The sequence below is a fragment of the Accipiter gentilis genome, chromosome 11 (genome assembly GCF_929443795.1).
Source record: "Accipiter gentilis chromosome 11, bAccGen1.1, whole genome shotgun sequence".
NCBI classification, from domain to species: domain Eukaryota; kingdom Metazoa; phylum Chordata; class Aves; order Accipitriformes; family Accipitridae; genus Astur; species Astur gentilis.
Window position 1 is genome coordinate 36,650,190 of NC_064890.1, and position 14,068 is coordinate 36,664,257.

Here is a 14,068-nt window from a genome sequence, read left to right on the forward strand (position 1 = left end):
AGGTTTTCCTTGACTGCACCTTAGCACCATTTCTGCTATTAAGAGTAGGGGGAAGATTTTCTCTGACACAACGGGAAGTTAAACTTCCAGTTACTTTGGAAATCAATGGTAGCTGAGCTGTGTAACTCTGATTTGTGCTTTTTAAAATAATCGCCCATATACAGTGAGTGCAGCTGATTTGGAGATCTACTAAATCCACAAGCCAGAATCCTTCTGAATATTTTTTTCTTCCCAAAAGAATCTGAACATGAACAACAGTTGCCTTTCTAAATTAACCACTCAAGTCATGCTTCTTCTTATTATTGCTCCCTGTAAGACTTAATATATTTTGCTAAAGGGGTGAAAAGTTACAACTTAAAGAAAAAGAACCAAAGATTTTTGTTAAGTTGCAGGAATGTAAAGAAGTCCCTACAGCTAATAACCCAATTTTGCAGGGGGCTTGTGCATTTTATTTTTTTCTTTTAATCTAAAAACATCAAGTTCAATATTTCTCAATTTATTTCTGCTCTATGGCTGGGGCTCAAATGCCAAGTACTGTCCAGATAATTAATGGTATAGCTCTGCTGAGGTTTCCCTTGCATAAATATATCTGGAAAGCTAAAATTGGCGGGGGATCATTTAATTTTCAATTATGAAGCACTAATTCCCCAAATAGTCCTTAGGATTATAAATTTTTTTCCATTAAATACTTGGTGACAGGTTTTACTCATCATTTTTTCAAAAACAGTAGCAAGCATGCTTTGGCAAAGTTTGAACTGAATTGAAGCAAAACCATCTTGACCAGCTTTTGTGGATGGAATCAACATGATCTGGAGATGGGCTTTTTGATTTTTAAAGAAAGATAACCAAAGACAAAAGAATTCTAAATCCAGGCTAGGATATCTTGGCTCTTTTTCACCAGATGACTAAACTGGTAAGCCACAGCACAAATCCATATTCTGGTTCAGAGGGGGAACAAAGGCTGAGCAAAGGGTGTCAGCACGGCTCCTGTCTGGCACAACACCAATCTTTGGTGGCCTGCAGGACCACATCAGAATCTGTTTTGTCTGCAGCCAAATTGCAACTCACAAAAGACTTTGCAGAAAGTGCCTCCACATCCTGAAGTCCTTAATCAGTGAGGTATTTTGAAGAAAGATATCTTCACACAGCAGAAAAATATCTAGCAGCTGGATATATAAAATACCTGCTCATAAAATCCTGTCATCAGAGGGAACATAATAAAATGTACATGAACACAGAGAGATGAACTGACTGGTGTTATGGGAATCCTTCCCCAATATTTAACTCCTTAGCTCGCGGTAGTGTTCATGTCCCAGCCTTACTTTACCCAAGTTGTTAAGAGTTTATTCTGATCCTGAATAAGTGGATAAACAGCCAACAGACACTACATGAAGATGAGAAGTGGACTTCAAAACCGTGTTATACTGCAGATCACATTTCAAGTTCTATCAGCCTTGAAGAAGATATTAGTACATGAATCTGGAGAGCTTGTTCCTTGCATTAGGGGTTTACAGAAACACAGACACACACAAAAAAAGAGACCTTTTTACAAGCTTCAATAAACCGTCACAGCTTCTGCTGGTGTGTATACATTTTAAGGGCTGGAATGACCAAGAAGAAACAGATCTCACATTGTCACAAGCTACTGAAGTTCCTGGTCTGGTGTTAGGAATGAAGCATAGAAGACAGACAACACTGCAAAGGAACGGTCTTTTTTTGGTGATGAAACAATCATCACATTCAGCACACATTATCCATGCAGTTAGCCTTGACAGGTAACTGCACACAGTTAGGAGCACATATGTTACTAAAAATTGTTTCTAAGGTTCATTCCAGGAATTCATTTTTAGCACACATATATGCTATCTGATAGAAATATTTTTATGAGACAAGCACTATTCATTATTTGATTTTTTTACTTTACCATCTTTTCAACTGTACCATCATTACAAAATGACCTAAAATCAGAGAATGTTGAAAATGAGACTGAAATACTTAAATTCTCAAAGAATGAATAAAAGTCTATCCATTGAAAACTCTCTTCCTTTGGTACTGATTAGTGGACCAATACCAGGAGACACAAATACACATAAGGAAAAAACGGTCGCACAGACTGGACACTTTTGAATTTGTTGACAGATGCCACAGGTACAACAGTATAATAGAACAGAACAGAATTTCTTACCTTTATGATGATTTGCCCCAGATGCTAATTTCCCCCACAGCGTTACAACAAATATTATTATTAGCAGTTTTCCTTTTGTTGCCTTCTGTAAGTATCTCTTATTCATCCTGAAAACAAAAATACACAGAAGTAAGTATTTATCTTGAGACTTCTTTAAAAAACAATTTTTGTCTTAATTTAAGGAGAGTTCAACAAGTTATTCTAAGTGTCTGGCTGACAATACTTAGAGTCTTAAATTCTGCTTAGCTCTAAATGAGGTACATCATATAAAGCATCAGTATAACTTCCCTCACTGGTCTGCCAGCGTTCCTCCACCCTGGTCAGTACCAGGAGAATTCAACACCTCCACTCATCACATTTCTCTCAAGGCACAAGCGGTGTTCAAAACCACAGCAAACTCCAAAGCTGGCAAGAAGGATGAATCCACACAGCTGCGGAGCAGGTTTTGAAGAACAGAGCAGTTCCACTTGTGTGTGTGGGGCCAGTCATGGTCAGTGTGGTTATCACTGACTGTGCAGTGGAGCTTTTGGCTTTTGGGATTGCAACTCTTTTTGGATTGTGTCCACGAGTCATATGGCAATATCAAATTTGAATAGACCTCCAGCACACGTACCAACCCTCACATAGAGAAATCCTGTTAGGAGGACGTAAGTGGTTTGGAAACATGGACTCGAGCAGGGCAGATTCACTAGTCTCTCTCCTGTCTATCTTTGGGTTATGAAAAGATTTGATTTACTGCACCAAGGGAAATTGCACACAGCTACCCTCATCTTGCTTAGTGATGTTTTCACTGTGACAGCAAGCCACCGTGGTGGTTCAAGCAGAAGGTAACACAGGACTTATTTCTCAGTAACCTCCTCCAAAGACAAAATACCCCTCCACCTGCCAAAAAGATAAGTTTGGGAATGTAGGCTCTAGCGCTTAAGGATTACAGTTGTGTAGAGAGTGGCAAGAGGTATAATAATGAAACCTTCTCTCACTTCTCATTCTCTATAGAAAAGCCTTAGGGAGCTGGCTACGAAACAGCTCTGCACGTGGTCGTGTTTCTGCTGAGAGGTCAATAGGATGATGATGCCTATTTCAAATTGTTTAGACTAGAAAAGCTGTAAATTTGATCACTTGAACAAAATTATTGCTGTTTTGTAACGCCTGGAACTAGGGTGCCTTTATGAGCAGAAAAAAATGCATTGCTTCAGTATTGTTGCACATTTGTCTCCTATTATGTTCCTAAAAAGCCCAAAGGAATTTAAGAGCATCTCTCCTTCTCTGTTCACGTACAATGCTATCTTGGGCAACCACAACGCTGTGAAAGGCAGAATACAGAATTCTCTCTAATACAGAATTCACCAGTAGCCTCTTCAAAGTCCCAAATTTCTTTCCATTCCTCCGAAGCAATGCCTTTCCTCTGAGCAACCTGCTTTCTAACACCACCGCACACTGATAAAGCAACCCCCCCACACACCCCCCAACTCCACTCGTGATCTCCAGACTTGTAACGAGACCACTTCCCCCAAAACTGCCAATCCTGCTCTCCAGGAGATTGATGAGATCTTGTTAAGCATGGGTTAAGTTTCCACACCAGGCTGTGTGTAACAAAACACTATCACTAAAACTAAGAACCGGCTGAGGAGTGTACCGAACCCTTTTAAACCTGAATTCAGAGCAAACAGGACTTGGTATCCGTTGACAGAAGTCACATATCTACAGTGTGTTTCCCAGAGGTTCAGACAGCACGTTTATGAGGGAAAAAGAGAGAGGAGTAAGCAAGCGCTGTATCTAGGATGGTGGATGTGCCCCTGAAAGCCTGACTGATTAATAATCACAGTGGAGGTCACAGTGTGCTGTGAACCACACCAAGCTCTGCCTTCTTGCACTGATTCCAGTGCCTTTGGAGTGTAAACTGCATATTCATCATCAGCTCCAGGTCTATGAAGCACTCAAAGCTAAAGGGAAATACATTCTTTGTCACTGTAAATAAGAACAAAAAAATGAAACTGGAATGCACATTCAGCATACGCTCTTTCACAGCTATCTCTGTGAACAGAATATGAATTAACTCTTTCACTCCTGGATTCTCATACTGCACCTGTTATGATGCTGGTGCCAAGTCATCTCTCATTAAAATCAAATCTTTCTTCCTCACCTACCCAACGCTGCTCAAAACCCAGTGGGACTTGCACCATTAAGCAAAGTTGAATCTAATACAGTTCCTTCCTGTACTCTGCTGATGCCAGATTCACCCTCTGTGCTGCGAGGCTGGCAGCAAATGCACAGCAGAAAATGCAAATACGTAAGGAAAAACAGTAGCGGCAGGGGGAAAGAGAGAAAACCAACCTATCTGCCTGTGAACAGCAGCCCCTCAGGGTAGGTGGCAGAAGGAAGATACAAACCTCTGCCCACAGCCCAGCACACCAAGGAGGAGTAAGCCAGCACTGACTATAGAAGAGACTGTTCTGCAAAGTAAAGGAAGGGTTTCAGCTTTGACACAGAAAATCTGGGCTCAATGCCATTGCCAGGTCTTCCAATTATGAGAAAAACAATACACCATTTCTGTACCACAAAGCCTATTACACTATTCTGCATTACTTATTTGTGGTATTCACCTTCAGAAGGACAAAAACCGTAACTTTGTCTTGTGGCAGTCCCGTAACAGGCACAATTAACAGAAAAGTCAGTGCAAGTGGCAGTTCTAGCTTGGGACTAATAGTTCAGAAGCCATCAGCAGAAGTACAAAACAAAAAAAAACCTCAGCGGTTAAAGCGTTCACGACATACAGCAGCTCAAAGAAGAAAAAAGTTGGAAGATGATCTGAAGTTTCAAACTAATTATGCAGTATAACACTAGACCTGGGGTTGTGTGCATCGGCCACGCACAGCGGTCAGTCCAAGGACGGACGAGTGGCCGCATAAGCACAAATAAGGTACGAAGCACTCGGCTCCCAGCTGTCCTGCTACACACACAGGAGCCACACTGTAGCAATACAGCCCTAGAAATAAAAAATGGTGGGTTTGTAGTCCAAGAAACTCAGGGGGTTGGGATGGATGCATCTCATCAGCAAAGCAAGCAAACAGCTAGATAGCAAGGAGACGCCATGTGATGCTGGTTATTTTCTGCAGATTTGCAAAACAGCCCATGATATAGCACTGAGAAGACACTGGAACTAGATAGCATTTGACCTCAGCTCTGAAACTTAACTATTAGCCTCCTGCAACCCTGATCCATGTCAAGTAAGTGCATCCAGGAAATAAAATTCAGTCCATTACCGTACTGTTATTACACTAACATAACAGGCTGTGTTAAATAGAACAAATGAGCTCTGAAATGAGGTCTACTTTTACTATAGGTGATGCAGAGCTCCACAGACAAACTACAGCTATTAACCTGAACGGTTTTCTCTGTGAGACATTTTCCCCTTCCATTTACCTTCCTTTCTGCAGAACTTCTCCCTTGCTGTGATCCTTACAGTCTTCAATAACGCCACATAAGCCAAAAGTGATCAAAACAGAGAATAGCCACGCTATAGGAGATGCCTAGATTTGAAAATCAATTTTACACAAAAATACAAACTTCATGTGTAACAAAAATTTCCTTCAGTTTTTAACCCCAACATATTGGAGATAAACCCAAGGAATCCTCAGCACTTTCACGCAAAAAAGGACACAAAAGGCTGCCGTGTTTGTTCAATGTGCTTAGAGGCAAGGAAAAAGAAAGAGAGCTCCTTTGGTGGTTCCAGGAACACATTCAAAATAAACCAAAAAGATGTCACCCACATAATACAAACAGGCAGTAGCTGAGTGTGAGATGCCTCTGCTATGACCAGCTCTTCACTACCACCATAACACAATGAATAAATTCATAGGAATGGTTACTTTTGCTCCCCGAGATTCCTTGTCCCTGACATGTGCTCCATGAGACCATCACCAGTCTGGTACTGTGGACTCAAGAATAGATTGTTTTGGTGATTAGTGACAAAAATAGGTTAAAAGTTCCAGGATTTTTTTCCTCAGGGTGAAATCACATCTGATGCTGCAGAGAAGCTTCACAAACTGCTGTGTCAGCAGAAATCCATCTCCCTTGTCTCCATGGCTCAGCAGCAGCAAATGGTGAACACACTAATAAGGCTCTCGGCACCGGTGTTCCACCTCCCCGGCAGCCCCCTCCCAAGAGCAGATGTGGCCCAGCTCCTCAGCTGCACCGAAACTGCCATGTGCAGGTGCGTATTTTCAATTTCACTGCAGTGATGTAGGATCCATAAGCTTCTGAGTTTCTGCTTTCTTCCTTCTTTGCTTCTGGGCTTGAGATCAGTCACCTTTCCAGCAGTTCAGAAATAGAGGAAAATCACATCGGAATTACCTTACATTGTATGGCCAGTGCTGAATTGCCTTGCTTTCCTTTTTTAAGAGAAGTGTAACCTCATGTAATCTTATTGTTGAGGAGAAAAAAATGTAAGGAAATAATAGCTTTCATTCTTCCCATAAGAGCTTATACACAAATAAAATTCTCATCTGCTTCCTAGGAGTAACAGCATTTTTCTTTGTTGCTCCTTTTCTTTCTTTTTCTTACGAACATCAGCCTCTGTGAAGCTGTTCAAAATTCATTCGTTCCTGCTTTACATATGTAGAAACTTTCAGTGTCGGTAAGATCCATTTGTCTTCTGCAAACACATATAACCTGTGAATGCAAGTGTTCATAAAGAGAAGCGTAAACCTATTTCTCTACTGAATCCTGATGAAATGTTTAAGAGACAGAAACGTGATAGAAAATTGGCCCACATTCCCTTACTTTTCTTCTTATGACAAATATTTTATTTGCTACTTCAAAGAAACCCTAAATGAGTAGTAGAAATCACTTCTGACCCCAAGTCTGTTGTACAGAAATAATGCAGCCATTTAAATTATGTTCCGTACTGTGTTGAATCTTACATTATTTATTAGTTGTGTTAGTTTCTACATCTCATGCAATGCAGGTATTCGCAGTTTTATTTAGCCTTTCCTGTGTAAGCTAATGCAGAATTAAAAATGCCCTTGTGGTGATAAGGTCACTTTGTAAAAGTAACACCGATGTGACCCCAGTGTGTTTGCATATATATAAATTCCCTCTATGACATTCCCGTCATGTTTGCTCAGTGAACAAGTAATTTGCCACTCTCATTACTTCAGGTACAAGGCAGCTTGTGAAAATCAATCTTCTTTCTGCTTCATACATCACAACCTGTAACAGACACAAAGCGCATTCGGATTCTGAAATGAAGCCGGGGGAAAACACAGACCTGTTCTCATAAGCTGCTTTCTTTGATCTAGGTGGGCAAGGAAAGAAAGAGAATAGTCATTTAGCCTAGCAAAGCACGCAGGTCTGACGGAGGAGTCGCATGGGAAATCTCTGTATGCAAAGCAAAAGGGGTGGGTTTTGTTGGTTTTTTGAAAAAAAGTTGTCGTTTACCAGTGTGGCTCTTTTCATAGCAGAATAAGCAACCCTAGAGAGCTTAGCCTCGCTTCTGAGAAATATTTGGAAATAGTTAAAGCATTGTTGGCAGATCAATACAGTAAGGCTGTCACTGCTACTTTCAGCTGAAGTGTACCGGTGGAAGCAGATTGAAGAATTTTAGGCTTAACGCCATAAGGAGGGCTTTTGAAAGGCTACTATGCTAAGACTTAAGGCAGTGAGGCAAATGAATTCTTCTTCCCAAAAGTACTTAAGCATATGATTGACATGCATGCCCATACTTGTCTTTTATTTAAATCAGCGTGACTTAAGCACATACTTAAATTTAAGCACGTACTTCCCCAAACAGAGATGTATGTACACAAGTTCTTGAAAAACGATTAGCAAGTGAGCTTTTATAAGAAGAGACAGATTCAAGAAAAGAAGATGTCTCAAATACCTGAAAAATAAAAAGTTATGGAATATATGAAAATACGCAATAAACCAAAAAAACGTTTTTCTTTACATACTGCAATTAGTTTCCCAGTAGCGGGAAACTAGAGACAGATGCACATACAGGTAATTACATTTGCCAACAGTATCTCACAGCACTTGGATGTGAAATTTACATATATATTATTGTTTCCAAAATCTGATAAGCATGGATGCTTAAATTGCCAGAGGTAGAAACTGCTTCAGCCACCTGGCTGCATGCCACCTCACAGCTAGAAACTCTGAGAGATGATAGGGAAAACTTTTTTCTTCCAAAAGACTATATGGTTGTGATATCGCCTTGAAAACTCCAATGATACTGATGAATGGCCTTCCCACTAAACTGCTGTCAGTGTTAGTCTCCCCTGCTTTCAGATTAACACCAGTTCTTTGTAGACACCATTGATTGTAATTTGCACCTTCGCTAATTTTCAGATGCAACACCTAACTGAAAGCAATAAAGCAAGCAAAGAAAGGGTAAGCAAGAAATGCACTGTCCTCCTACCCAGCTTCAACTCTACCAATACAGATGTGTTTAAATGTGTATATATTAAATTTCTTGGTCATTTCATCAGGACCAGCAAAGGAGTATTCACCTGATGAACATTGATCCTGACACATTACTAAATACACAGAAAGAAAATGTCATGAAGTTTTGTGCGGTTAGATTCTATACTTCTATGTATTTATGAAAATATAAAACTAATAGTTACAATCCAGCATTAGACCTGCACAGGCCATTCATTGTTTTTTTAAGTGCTAACATAAAAGATTACAGAATATTTAAACATCCAGGATATTCTAATATCTTCAATCTGCCCAATGATGTCCTACACCCTTGTGAAATAAGCTCTCACAGTTAAGTGTTCAGTATTAGAAAGTACTTAGGCTCCAATTCACATCATTTTCTCTGATATTATTATGCCACTTTAAACTTTTTCTCTCCCAGTTTCTGTGCTAAGGGAGCTTTAAGTTGTAGGGGGTACTATCTATTCACTTAATCATCATGGCAGTAGTATTTGCTTATATCCTACATGTGATCCTCTTGCAGATGGTTATTTAAATTTTCTTTATTCATATCTCACTAACCAATCAAAAGTTTAACTAAAAAAAAAGGATAACAGTTCAATGGGCTTTGAACAAAATGTCTCACTGAGACCTGAATCACTAGGTATACTCTGATTTTATAAAGGCCATTGCAGTGGCAGAGATAAGCCTCCAAATCTATCCAGGAAGAGAAAGCATCAAATATTTGCGGAGAATGGCAACTGAAGTGCCTATATTTAAAAGGAAGGACGAAAATGATCTGGGCAAGCGTAAGCCTATTAGTCTGACCTCTTCAGTTTGCAGGAGCTTAGAACAGGCTTTGAAGAAAAAAGATAAATTAAAGACAGAGGAGTAAATAGAACATAGGATAAAATGTAGCAGTGTTACCAAGGGTAGATTGTGCCAGACTAACCTGACAGGTTTTTTGATAAGATAACTGATATTCCAGACAAAGAAATGAAGAGATATAATTTGTCTGGATTTAGATAAAGCATTTTCTACAGTGTCACTCCGGAATTTACACATTAAGCCAAAGACTCTGTGGATCACTACAAGAATTGAAAGGTGGATCCAGGTGCGATAACAGCAAGTAGTACTGAAAGGGAGTATCAGGGATTACTAGCATTTCTGCTACAAGTTGGGAATTCATCATTTGAACCAACAGGTGTAAAAAATAACTAGTTTATTTTAGTTGATCACCAAGACCACATCAGTATCAATATGACATGAGACAGCTGTGAAAAGGGCAAATCCTATAAATTACTAAATTATATATTTCTAATAAAGATACAGAAGGGCAAGTATGAATTTTCTTAAACTATGATTCAGGACACTCAGCTCAGTGATTTGGGAAGTCTCTTCCAGTCTTATCTCTACACCAGTATCACGATTCCTTTTTTGTACATTACTATAGGAAGTCAAGTGCTAGTTAGTTCACAAAGAAAACTATAAGCAAGTTCTTTCCAAGTGCATTAGTGTAGTGGTTTTTTCCAAGTCACTTCACTCTCCTCAAAAAAACAAAAGTCACATCATTTCTGCCTGTGATATCCTGTGAAAAAAACTGTGAGGTTCCTCACCAATGACCTGTACCCACACTGGGTTCCATCCAAAAATTGGCCATGCTGATGAACTTCTGATTAAGATGAATATCCATCCTTATTTTTCAACATCTTCAAGACATAATTGCCATCTCTGTGTCATAAAATTTAAGATGACCCAAACAGTCACAGTACTGTATTGGTGGACCATCCAGCACTAGAATTGCTTTTTGATTAACTTCAGTGGATTAAAGTCATACTGTTGGGCATGGGTGACTATTCCATGATTAAGACTCCTTCGCTCTCTTTTCTATCACTCCTGCTTTAAATTGAAAATCTTCCTATTGTCATCCTGTTTTTAACATGACATCATGAAAATATAAAACTGGCAAGCATCCCAATTGTCAAGATATGAAGGAGTCTTTTTTTCTGCAAGAGTCCAAATGTAGAAAAAAACCCCTATGTACGTTCAAAAATTAATTAAGCATTTTAAGATAAAAACAGAAGAAACAATACCATTGGAAGTATTTTAAGAGTGTGAATACATTCATTCAAAAATTTCTGTTATCATTAAATCCATTTAAAGTGACTACCATCTTAAAAACAATGTCTTTCGAGCAATACTGCAAAACTAATTCTGGGATCCCTACATGGGTGTAAGAATATGGATGAAGTGCTATGGTTATATTACACTATCTTGCCAGACCTGAAATTTAATATGTTTACAGGAACCATTCAGATTCTACTGCATGACTTCTCTACTGAAGGTTAAATTTTGTTTTTCCAAAGAATTCTTCTGGCAAATAACAGTGTGACAGACCTCCGCAGATGAACAGGGAAGCAAGACTCAGACTAAGTTCCCCCCTGCTATTTTCAAGACAATTATACCTGTCAGTAGGCATAGTAGCACTTCTGACAAATAATAGGTAGCTCTGAGCCCAATCTATGTTTTATACCTGACTCCTACACATTTTGGGCCACACTTGAAGGCAAGGGTTCAAGTGTAAATAAAAAAATGACATGTTGCTCAAATCACAGAAAAATATGAGGCTTGCTTGTGCAATGACCAAAATAGCTCTAAGAGCTGACATAACACACTACGAAGACAGGAGAGTTGTCGCTTGGGAGTAAGCCTAGTTGAAACAGAGTTGGAACACATTCCTCCACTCTTTTAATGTCAAGTCCTAACACATGCTCATTTGTCACAGCCGCCCTAGGCACCACTTCCAGGGAAAAAAAGAGTGAAACCAAAGTTAGACCAGGGTCTTCCAAAATATGGACCGGGTACATAATGCAAATTTCTATTCCTGAGCCAGTGCATAGGAAAAGACTTCTTTCACTCTGAGAGATGATAAAGAAAGGAAGCCAGCCTGCACAACCAACCTTCAGCTACCAGCCGGGAAGTAGAACACAAGGTCCAGCAGCTAATTCAGATACAGAACATAGTACTCAGCAGAGGTATGCCCCCACAGGCACACAAGGAAAATCCGAATTTTTAACTTACTTGCAGAAAACTACAGCAGCTTTTCTGTCTATGCACAGGGTTTTATCAAATACTGGTGGAGTTTTGGCCCTGCCATGCTATCTAATCTGCCACATAGACTATAATAACTAATGCTGTCTTGAGAATCTTGCTATATGCCACACAATTTTGAAGTCTCCTCTCAGTCTCTATTTCCTCATCAGTGTCCTGAAACAGTAAGACATTTTTAAAAACCAGCTTATACTGAAAAAAAATTCAGAGTATTCCTGTGATGGCTTGCTAGGAATGGATTCAAGTCGGGCCAGGATTTGCTTAATAACAGCTGAAGTATCTAAATGGCACCCGGCTTCCTTGCAAAATCTGATCTATTTCCCAGTCCCTTTCCAAAGACCCTCTTTTGAAGGGTACCAGCAGCTACATAAAAGCCATATTGACCATACAATCCTGAGTTTCATCCACGTGAGTGTACCTCGAGAAACAATGCCCTCGCTTTGGCATGTACTATGCCAGCCTTGCAACAGCATTTTCCTACGGCCAGGAGCTCATGAAACAGCCAGTCTTAACCTGGCTTCCTCCAAGTCTGTGCCCAGCTCCCTGCTGCATGCCACGTAGCTTGGGATTTGCAGGTAGAGCACAACAGGAGGGTGAATGACAAAACAAATAAAAAAAATAAATAGTGTTCTGTTCCTCTAGTGCCCTGGATCAGAGACTCTTATGAGGTGCATTTATGTTAGCATTTCAGGTTGGAGCTGGACTTCACTTTTCAAAGAAACTTTCAAGTTGTCCCCATTTACGATGATATGGATTACATCATGGAATGACTGGAGGACACGAAAGTAATCCCTTTTAGATGAAAATAAAGCAGAAGATGACCCTGAGAGTGCATCTACTGCACTCCAACCGTTTGGGGTGTCCAGTTCAGGGGACAAGAGCTAGTCGAAAACAACCTCCTTCTCCACTAAATGAATATGATGTGGACCTCACGCCCTCAGAAACAACATTTTGGGTGTACAAATCACTTCTGTAGGGATAAACTATTTGCTAATATGGATGCAGCCCTGTAATCTCATGAGGAAGGAGATAATTATCGTCATTATTTTATACTTGGATAAGATGCCCTTTCGGTTGTGATTAATCTGAAAAGCATTTTCAGATCCTCAGCAAATCTCAACGGCATGTTGAAAGGGACCTATCACTCAGGAGGCCCTGAAACAAGTTCTGATCTGCATTTTAGGGCCATTATTCCTACCGTGACACCACAGCAAAGGGAAGGACAGCTTGTGTGCCAAAACCAGGGGACAGCTACCTGCGGTACATCCCCCTAATTCAGAGCATGGAGTACAGAATAAATTACTTCAAATTACTCAGTGAATTGTTCCTTTTTGTGAAACAGCAAACCCCTTGTCTTTCAACGCAGAAAATTAAAGACAAGAGCTTTGCCGTCTTTTTTCACACTGAGTACCACCTAATCTCCAAGCAACTCTACTGTCGAAGGAAAGTACAATCCATTGTAAAGCTGTCAAACTGGATGCTTTACCGGCTCCATACCTGCCATTCTCAGTCATTGGATTATTGACAGTTTTTCCCCAAGTCTGGTAGCCACGCTACCACTAACCACACTTTCAAGACGCATCGGTTGACCCTTTTAGATGAACAACAGAAAACGACGGGCCAAAAAGGGAAAGCCTAAGAAATTACTGCCTGGCGGTGGGACGGGCCGTGGCCAGCAAGGACCTGCCCTGCCCACCCCTCTACGTCCCCTGGCCCCGAGGGAAGGCACTGGCTTCATGTGGTTCTGGCAGGCAGGACTTGAGTTAAGGACCGAGCCCAAGCACATTGCAGTTGACTTTATCCAAAAAAATAAAGGTCATATTCATAATTAGATTAAAATTCTTTTATTCCAGCTTAGCAATGCAAAGTGTCCTTAAATTAGAAGTTTATTAGAGTAAATTAAATCTGACTCAAGAGGTTTTTTGTTCCTTAATACAGATTTGGCTGCAAAAATCCTCAGATGTTACCGTATTTACAACAGGATTAACTGTTTCTAACAAACTTTGCATTTGCATTCTTATGCATGCTCAGTGGAACAAAACAAATTATTTACTTTCATTTCTATTTCATTATTAAAGAAGGTTATGTCATTATACTTTCATAACAATTGCATTAACAGCACCAGTATTAGACATAAGGATGTTCAGGATTCCATGCATCTTTTTTCAAAAGAAGGGGTTACAGCCAGTGTTTGTAATATTTATGATTAAAGAGAGATCTTTTTTTTCTTTACATTCCTCATTTTATAAAAATTAATTGCAACTGTCTAGGAACTAAGCCAAATAATGCCTATTCTGCTGTCAATAACAACCTAAATTTAGTAACATACAAGAGCAGTACAGTCCACTACAA

At 39.8% G+C, this 14,068-nt stretch overlaps 1 protein-coding gene across 2 annotated transcripts in view; it reads right to left on the reverse strand.

The window, feature by feature from the left end:
- TAFA2 (TAFA chemokine like family member 2) overlaps window positions 1–14,068 on the reverse strand; it is a 193,407-nt gene that overhangs the window by 50,039 nt on the left and 129,300 nt on the right. For both annotated transcript variants that reach the window (XR_007507649.1, XM_049813861.1), the window contains exon 2: window positions 2,186–2,292. Coding sequence is in view for 1 of the 2 variants with exons in the window: in XM_049813861.1 (XP_049669818.1) it covers window positions 2,186–2,291 (106 nt within the window). In the remaining variant the exon portion in view is untranslated. The remainder of the gene's footprint in view (window positions 1–2,185; window positions 2,293–14,068) is intronic.